Genomic DNA, 10,360 nt, shown 5'->3' on the forward strand with positions numbered 1-10,360 from the left:
GATAATATGAAACAAAAACGAATATATTACCTCTGAAGCGTACATTTAGAAAGAACGATTGAGTTCTTATACATAATTTTTGAGCTGGTGAACGATGGGTGGGAAACACTATAACCTGACAATTAGGATTTGTAAATTTGAAGTAAGAGTTGATGGAAACATGTTCTAACGACATGTAGCCCAAGATCTGGAGCTTCCAATGTAGTCAGTTGAAGTATTGGTACGCCATTGCAGAGTCGTTAGCTGCCGAACAAAACATTTAGCAATATTTTCTTCCGGCACTTACGTTCTGAGTTGAAATTCCGTCGAGATTGACTTTACCTTTCAACCTTTCGGAGTTTGGAATCGATGTAATCGAACAATTCTTCTCCCTAAATTCTTGGTTTTATGCCTAAGCAGAATTGTTAGAACGTCGGACAAGGTGCTTTACGGTATTTGTTCCAGTTTTTACTCCGGTTCTAAGTTCGAATTGCGCCGAATTTTACACTGGTCTTCATTTTTTCTGGGTCGATCAACTAAAGTACCCATTGTATCTGTTCTCTCTGTACTGTTTGCATCTTTAGTGTTGTGTTGTGGATTTTGAGGAACTTGTGTGAAGAGTATTGTTTATGCTAAATATGTTTGTACTTCATTTACATTTAGAACAGCATTTTATTTTTGGCTTGTTTGTAGACTTATTGTGGTTGTAAGGTATCTCATCAAATTATACTGGCTTTATAGACCATCTCATGTTATACAATACCTTTCTTGTTATATCTAGTCATATACAGGCAATGTGTTCATAAGTGCAACTTTTATAGAATCATACGGACATTTTTTCTGTTACCTCATTGGTTATCGCTGACTTCAAATTTCCTGAATTTTTGCCATCAGACTTCTTCCCACAAGCAGAAAATAATTTAGGGTGCAGTTTACTTAATATATTTTACTTTTAACATAATTATTTTTTTTATATATTTTGTATTCTATATACAGAATTTGTATCAACAGATATTTTTTCTGCTTCATTTTGTTCTCCATTGTGTAATATAATGTGCTAAAACTGAACTTTATTTGAAATGTATATGGTAAGGAAATGTATATTTTGCCCAATATTAACAACTAGTCATGAAGTTTACGACTTTCGTACTCTCATCTAAACAAGTAGCTTTCTCTTATGGTATTTTCTTGACTCTTTGCATGCATATGCTGATAAGATTTTAAATTTTCATTTCCTTTAATACATCATTAGTCCAGCTATTCTCGAGGCCACCAAAATGGAATCTCAGTTGCAGTCTCTGTTCACAAATAAATTACAACCTGTTTCATGCTGCTTCCCAATCACACACATATATCATTTATTACGTTTGCCTTTTCTTTCAGTTAATATTTGATTAAAAGCTGTTTACCTCTTCCCTTTTATATTTTCTTAAATGTTCTAAATAGGATCTTGTATACAAGATTACCAACTTTTATCTAACTTATACCTCATGTGACCCTCCTCATTGGTATTTAGAAAGAAGTGTGTTAATAGAAAAGCATTAATGGAAAGTTTTTAATATATCATCATTCTTTTTTGGCACTGCTTTTTTCGTATATTTTAGGGTTAGATGGATCGGAATACTCATATATACTCCATTGCTAGCTTTTGGTTAAATTTATTTTTCAGGGAAAACTTATGTTTCAAGTATGCTTTTATTGCTAGATGTAACATGTTTATTTAATTAAAATATAACAATGTTGTCTTATAGATGCATTGTTAGCTTGCGTGTAAATGTTAATCTGATCAGTGTAATTCCTCATGTTCTGAATCTTATATTTATATAGAATATATTTTAAGAACATTTAAAACTAAAAGGTAAAGGGTCACACAAATAAGAGATACAATCTTAAAAAAAGAAAGTATATTAATGGATGATGTAATCCTAGTTATCTGAAACATCTTTAATCATAGATCATCTTCATCAGGGCTGATCAAGGGCTCAAACAAATGACATATGTAAATGAAGAATATGGTTTAACAAATTTAAAATATCATTGAATACTGTAAATCATGAACTTTAGATATATTTTCCCCAATTTGAAATCAGCAAGAGAGATCATTCTCTGAGTTTAATTATAAAAGTCAAATTCACCACACAATGCATAATAATAAAAGCACCCACTACACTCTCTGAGTGGTTGGCGTTAGGAAGGGCATCCAGCTGTAGAAACTCTGCCAAATTAGATTGGAGCCTGGTGTTGCCATCCGGTTTCACCAACCCATGCTAGCATGGAAAGCGGACGTTAAACGATGATGATGATGATGATGATGATGAATTATTTTTCATCATCTCTAAATAAAGATAATGAACAACAAAGTTACTAAAATATAAATTACTTTATTTTCTCATTTTATTAATTCTTTTCTTTTAGATTTGTACAAATGTTTATAAACTGAAACAAGAAAATACCGTTTTTATTATTATAACAAAACAGAAAATTATCAATAATATGACTAGAAAAAATGTTTTGCTATTTATGAGACAGTATTTGTTGCTAAGTGGTGTTGCAGCAAATTAAACAGACTACAAACACTACAACCTGAAGTGTGAATGGTGGTGGTTGTCAGCAGCAATGTAGTGCTGTTTATGGTTAAGAGATTTAGTTATTGATGGCTCAAACAGGTACCATAAAGAGGTACAGCTAATAACTACATGTTAGGTTAGCAGTGTAAAATTAAAATCTCTTTTAGCTTGGTGGCTGTGACAATTACACCCCAACCTTTCCCATGAAAGAAACTATGGTAAAGCCATTCTATGTTCCTTGAAATTAACATGATTCATGGTTTCCAATTGCTTTCTGGCAGGAAGCAAACATTTTGGAAAAAAAGAGAACTTGTTTCTCTTTAATCAAAATAATTTTGAAAGACAATTTAAGAAGTTGTGCATTGGAAGACATCAATATTCTTAGGAAGAAAATACAGTTCTAAGAAATGGAATTTCAGATGAAGACAAACAAACAACAGTCTGGTAAATATTTGATTGTGTCTGGCTGTGGAAGAACTGGTGAAGATTAAGTTGAGAGTATACCATCACTAGACACAACATATTTGTATGTTGCATGGGGATACAAGAATGCTTGCACGTTACAAACATCTATGTATGTTTGTAACCTTTTTCATTAAAATCACTTTCATCATATCTGATCTGAATTTTTATGCTTGCATTTATTAAGTGTATTAAGTTTATATTGTATTTTCAATATAACTGTTTACAATATGTTCTTGCTTTTAGTTGTTCAGTTTCATTATAATTTCTGCAATCAGCTGAGTTTGTAGATTGCCAATCTACCTGTTCAAATTTAAAATTTGACGTTTTGTATTGTCATCACTAACTTCTCATTGAACCTCCAGCTAAAACTCATTAACCCAATCTACCTGGATTAATTACCTAAGTAACAATTCTATGTAAAAGAAAAAAAACTCATTATTGATATTAGATATTTTTGATGAGCTACAGAAATCATTAAGAAACCCTTTAGTGTATTGCCTTCTTTTGAATAAATTGAAGGCAATGATGTCTTTAGTGAAATGCAGTAATGACTATGTGGAAAGCAAATAAAGAAATATGTAATGTTTTAATAATAGCCATCTAGACAAAGTAACATTATTTTTGGCAACAGTGTTGTTGGGTTCTAACTTTCAGCAGGTATAGAGATAGTAAACTATGTCAATACACATAAATCTAGTAAACCTGTGGCATAATAGTCTAACTTTATAAGGGTGGAAGTAAACATTTGATTCCAATATATATTACTATCTTTGAAATTCTGATGAGAAGGGAAAATACATTTGGCCTGTACAGAAACTAAGGAGACAGCAAATACAACTGCACTTTGGTTACTTCAGAAAATATAAGTTTCAATTCAAATTCCTTATACAATATAAGGTATTGCCATGAACATTACAAAAGCACGTTTAAAGAAATTAGCTTTTGTGTCGCACCACAAGATATCACTTTCAAAACACTTCATAGAAGAATCAAATGTAACTTACAAAGAGATTTTAAACTAAAACAGTGAGTCTTTAATGAGATACTGCAAAAAATCACATTTAGTTTTCACTGTGGATTAGTTATAAGTCTATGATTGGATTGTAATTCCAGCTAGAAATTCTTTCTTTACATGTTGAAAGTGCAGCATGCTATATATAAAATTATATTGATATTGATTAAAAGAGATGGATCATCACAGTTTGAAGCAAACCAGATGATTTACATTCAAGAATATAAATCTTTTGGTCTGCATCTGATATGGTAAGTCAACTGTTTCAATCTATATCAAGCTAGTTGTTGTAATTTATATTCTATTATATTTTTATATATTATATTGATGCAGAATATAGTTAACAATATTGTAAATATTAGCAACATAGTCATATGTTTCTATAACTTTTCAGTTGATCAAGGGTCTGAAATGTTTTGTGTACTCCCGACAACATTTCCCAAACATGTATAATTGTGAACAACAACAAAAAATAAGTTAATAATGTTATCATTTCACTTACGTAGTTGTGAACTCTCTATGGGCAATATGTTTCTATTGAAACACAAGTCAGAAACACCTTCCAATATATTAACATCTCATTAAATAAGCTAAATATTTACAGGCCCACTAGATTAGCTCATATTTGAATAGTGAGCGAGCAGTCCTGAAACTACTAAAACAATTATTTGTATGGTCGATAAGGAAGTGTTCTTTCCTGAGCCTAACCTACAGTTCGCTCACTGTTTTTCACAGTAGAGTTTGTATCACCCCCAGAACTGCACCGAGAGAAGTCCTTTCCTGTGTAACTGGCTTCAGTCTCTTTGATTTCAGTGGCTCTCTTATATAATCGGGCAGCAGTTTTATAATCCTCCTGTAAAGAAGAATGGGATAATAATAAGCAATAATGATTATAACAAAAGACAGTGTACATTGGCAGACACATGAAAACATTGGATTAAATACATTGCAGCAATCAGTTTCTTCCCTGTATTTTCTGAGTTCAAATGCTGCTGGAAAGCTGAACAAGCTGCTTGGATCCTAGTAACATGCACCCATCTGAATGCAGCTTTGTTGCCATGTTGCATCTCCACCAGTTGGGCCCATAGAACAACTTTTGTTCCCCTGTGTTTAAGTGCATATTCCTTAGCTCTGATAATAGATCCTCAAGAAAATGTTCAGAGGTCACTTCTTGCTTAGTATGTTGACCACGATGCCTTTACTAATTGTCTCTTTCAGATTGCTAACTAGTTCTCTCTCTAATCTATTCCACGCAATCGCTAACTCTTTGCTAAACACTATTGAGTCTGCTCTAATTACCCGCTTCATGGCATCCTAGTTGTTGATAACTGTTTCTGCTCGCTGCTGCTTGACTAATTCGCCAATCTAGTCCCTCTTGTTTTTGTGTGCTTGTAAGGACATATTCAACTTCCAGTAACTGGGTTACTGTCTATCTAAGTTGGTTAAGCAGATCACAAATACGTGATCTATGTAGCCAATTAGTGTGAAATGTGGACATCCTACTAATGTAGCAAATATTCTAACAAATATTCTAACTAAATACAGTCTAGATGACCTGCTGTGGTTGCTCCATGTCCACACTGGCACATCAGAGAAATCCAGTCAATGCCTGTCAGAGGGTTGGAAACTTCTGAGTAGGTTTTCAAGACTTTTTCTATACACTAACCCCAACGCAGTCCTTCTGTGCATCTAAAATACAATTCAAACCCCTCACCAGCAGTAATAATCAGGATCTCCTTAGAATTACTTCTAGATGTCCAAAGAAATCTGACCTACAACACATGTTGGGGTATAAACAACCACTAGTTCTAAAGGCACCACATTCACTGCCATTCACATCAAAAACCACCAACTCATCATCTGGATCCAGGAACATTGTCCATACCTTGAGATTCAAGGATTTCTGCAATAATACTGCCACCCCACCACCTGATCTTAAGAAACTATGAGATGAGAAAATCTCAATTACTTAAAATGGGTGAGTGCATGCACTCCAGTAATCCTGGTCTCCTATGATATCTATCTCAAGAGACCTGAGATCATTGAGCAAGTGACCTTACTTCCAAGCTGATGCCTGACTGCACACATTTATACACTCAACTCTGAGAACAGGCATCTTTGTCAGAGAGAAAAAAAGCAAAGGGGGAGGGGTCACCAACCTCAGTCTTTGAGGGGGTTGGTTGATTCAACCTCCTCATTGGTGTAGGAAGAATTAGTGAAAGGCCTGCCTAAAGTTTGTTTGTCTGACTTTAAATGGATGAGCCATTGTCTGCAGGATAGTTTTTTTAAGTGTGAGGTAAGTGTTCATGTCTGTTTGAATTACAAGTTCATCTTGAGAGAAGTGGGGTTGACAGGTTTTTCTCTAAGGTCTCCTCTTTTGCAACAGTATTATTGTATGGGTTCAAATTCCGCCGAGGTCGACTTTGCCTTTCATCTTTTCGGAGTTCGATAGATTAAGTACCACTGCATCAGATCAACTGTGAAGTCAATTAAAGGTTCAGCTTGACTGAATGTGCTGTTGCTGTATTTGTTGTTGTTGTTCACTGTGTATGCACGTTAGTTTTAATGCTTTCTTTTGTAGCTGCAGTTGTGGTTGTGTGAGTATTGTTTTAGTGATGGTGTCATTGGTGATGGATGATTTAAAAATAGATCCAACTTGCTTTTAGAATTGGATCTAAATTCTAAAAGCCTTCTTTTAGAATTGTTTTTCCTGTTTGCCCTGACACATGTCTTTTGCTATGGTTTCACAATCTTATCAAACAATAAGATATCTCTGTAACCACTAAGTTTGTGTTGGGAATAAGAGGTGTAAGACTGTGTGTGTGATTGATTCTGAGATGCTGGATATACAGATGAGTGATATCTCTTGCTTGCAGACATAATTGTTCTACAATAAATGATTTGTGATTTGCACTGCTCATCTTTGTAACCACTGTTGTTGTTGTGTATGTTTTTTTGCAGTAGATGTAGATCTGACTGTTGAAGCTGTTACTGCAATTGTATTTTTGTTGCTGCTGTCAGTATTCTGACAGCAGGGTATTTGGGCATTTGATTACTACACATACCACAACACACCAGATGTCTAATTATGGTGATGCTGATTAAGGTATGTTGGAAGTAGACCCTCATGGCTGCACAGGACTATTGAATGTTTATACACCAGGGGCTTTTGAGAAACATCTCACTTCCACAGAGACGTATTATTATCCTCAAGTTATAAAGTATATTCATTTTTTAACTTGGATATGTGAGGCATTAAAAACACATCAATATAAAATAATTATTCTGGCAGCCCTTTCCATCAATTCTGAAGGGATGGCAAGATGGTTTTTCTATTTCATCTATTGAAGAGTTTTTCTACTTCGTTCACGTTCCTGTGTCTTCCTTCTAAAGAAACTTGCTCCTAAATCTGTGTTATCCTTTCAAATGAGCTGTTGTTGATACTGTTGTTGTAGTTGAAGCTTTCATTGCTGGTGGTGTTTCCTGAGACCAAAGTGAATGTGCTAGAGGCAATATCTGTGTTGGTGGATGATGTGGTAAGACTGGTGTTGATGAAGATGGTGTGTTTGGAGGCAAAGGTGGAAACTCATCGATACTGTTACTGCTGTTGTTGCTGATTCTGTCAGCTGCTTTGTGATCAGGCAACACGGATTTGCTTGTTTCAGCTGCAATGCTACCTGTTATTTCCTTCTTAGCAGTTATATATTCCTCTATGGACTGGAATATGATGAGCCAGAGAGTCTTGATGTGGTTGCTCAACCTAATAGAAAAGCAGCTGAGTCTCTCTGGAATCATAGCCTAACATCGTACATAAAGAAATCTACTCAAAGTTCTTGGTGTGTGATGGCTAGAATGTGTTTGACCCTGTCTCTTCATTCAGGGTTCAACACCAACATAACAATAATAATCTTTTCTACACTAGGCACAAGGCTTGAAATTTTTGGGGAGGGGACCAGTCGATTAGATTGACCCCAATATGCAACTGGTACTTAATTGATTGACCCTGTAAAGATGAAAGGCAAAGTCAACCTAGGCGGAATATGAACTCAGAATGTAAAGACAGACGAAATACCACTAAGCATTTTGCCGGGCGTGTGAATGTTTCTGCCAGCTTGCTGCCTTAACATAACAGTAATAAAGGACTAGCTGTTATGAGTAATGTGATAATAGACCCATAGGCAACCCTTGCTTGTAGACATTTGGTAATGGTGATGATGAAGATGATACAGAAGAGGGGGAGAATGGAAGAAGAGAAGGAAGAGGAAGAAAATTAAATATTAATTTTGAAACTTTTAAGGTACATTTTAAAAGCATTTTTGAAGAACTGTTTTTTACCTGACAAAATACCACTTTCATGAACAAGCAAGCATTACACAAACCTGTCCTAAGAATATGACATGGTAAGTTAACTTGAGTGAGCTAACCTAAGACTAAAGAAAAGCATTGACCTGGCTAGTTACCAAAAGTTTTCTGAATTAGCGTATTTTGTCATTCAGCACAGTTTTGAGTTTTAGAGTTCAACTTGTCAACTGATTTTCCCAAAAAATGCATCTTTTCATTATATCATGATCTAACACCCATAAAACTATGGAGTTTGAACCAAACTTCACTGAATTCCTATTATCTGAAAAAATAGAACTTTCTATTTGTTTTTACTTCAATTTTGCTTCTTACCTGATTAAATTTCATCACAGCCAAATTTCTCAATGTTTCAGCCACTCTTGGATGATGTTGACCAAAACTATCCTCATAAATTTTCAGAGCTCGTTCATACAAAGGTTCAGCATCTTCATACTTATTCTGTAAGGATATAAAGGGAAAATATTAATTTTAGGTTTCAAATGGCATATGGATGACAATAATATAAACCTGCATTTGCCAAAAATACAAGAAAGCTTTTTATATAAAGAAAGATACATAAAAACAATAAACTCTAATGTAAGATTTCATATCTAATTAAGAATTAGTGAAGTTATTACTATTATTATTATTATTATTATTATTATTATTGTTATTGTTGTTGCTGTTGTTATTAAAGTGGCAAGCTGGTAGAATCATTAACACACAGGGAAATGCTTAGCAGCATTTTGTCCATCTTCACATTCTGAGTTCAAATTCTGCCAAGGTCAACTTTGCCTTTCATTCTTTTGAGGTTGATAAAATAAGTATCAGTTGAGTACTGGAGTTGATGTAATTGACTTATCCACTCCCCTGAAAATGCTGGCCTTGTGCCAAAATTTGAAATTATTATTATTATTGGGTGTAAACTTTCAGCTTATTTTGCTGGGTATGATGCAGCGTCAGTTGTCTACAACCAACAGAATAAGATGACACTTGTTTACTGATTATGTTTCAAGAACCCTGCAGAGATTATTATTATTATTATTATTATTATTATTACTAGCTGGCCCCATGTTGTAAAAATGAAGGCTAATTGTAGTATTTCTGACCTACCCCCATTTATTTTTATATCAAAATAAAGCAAAACGGAACTCTTCATACCTGTACCTTTTTAAACACAAATTGAGTTATAGTGGTCCAGTGCATTGAACTACAATGAGCACTACTGTTCAGTAATCAAAAATAAAAACAGAACAAATGTGGAGAGTGGGTGGAAATACAAAGGTGGTTGAGGGGATGTGGCACGATATTTAAGCCTCAGATTTTGATCAAAAGTATACGAGAAGAAAGTTCACATGCAGAAATTTCAAATGATATATAACTATCCATAGAAAAAATATATTTTGATGTAAGAAAAATCAAGCGAAATATGGTCTTTTACATTGTCAAACGGTGCTCTTTGCCTCTCTAAGGAGCTTTACAACAATATATACGATCACATGATGTCAAGACAAGGGTACACACAAACACACACATGCACACATATAATCACACACACACATACATAGACATATACACACACATGCACATATATATATATGTGTCTGTGTGTGTGTATATATATATATATATATATATATATATATATACACATATACATATATATATATGTATGTATATACATATACATAAAAATAAAAAGATAAAGAGAGCAATGGTAAGGTTGGAGAAGTATTTTATGGATAGAGTCTTACAGCTGTTTCTGGGAAGATCCAGTACTTCCCTTCATCGGAGACAGAAAAAATAAAGTAATCTATTATTATATCCATAGGCGGATATTTTTAGTATGAAGTGGTAAAAAGAGAGAACAGTACTTGAAGTGTAGTTTCATTCCAGTAGTAAAAATCCATGTAGAGTAATCCTTATGGGGATAATCCGGAAATAGATGTTGGAACGAAGGCTGATATAGCATAGATAGCAGAGGTGAATATATGCC

The 10,360-nt window shown here is 34.2% G+C and overlaps 1 protein-coding gene across 1 annotated transcript in view; it reads right to left on the bottom strand.

Annotated features, from left to right (window-relative positions):
- Nucleotides 1-2,340: 2,340 nt before the first annotated feature.
- LOC106876833 (nephrocystin-3) overlaps nt 2,341-10,360 on the bottom strand; it is a 96,142-nt gene continuing 88,122 nt past the window's right edge. Inside the window, exons 29-30 of the mRNA XM_014925551.2 lie at nt 8,698-8,823; nt 2,341-4,876 (exon numbers count right to left, since the gene is read on the bottom strand). Coding sequence (XP_014781037.1) covers nt 4,727-4,876; nt 8,698-8,823 — 276 coding nt within the window. The 3' untranslated portion in view covers nt 2,341-4,726. The remainder of the gene's footprint in view (nt 4,877-8,697; nt 8,824-10,360) is intronic.

Source organism: Octopus bimaculoides, chromosome 1 (assembly GCF_001194135.2).
Source record: "Octopus bimaculoides isolate UCB-OBI-ISO-001 chromosome 1, ASM119413v2, whole genome shotgun sequence".
In the NCBI taxonomy this organism is placed as follows: domain Eukaryota; kingdom Metazoa; phylum Mollusca; class Cephalopoda; order Octopoda; family Octopodidae; genus Octopus; species Octopus bimaculoides.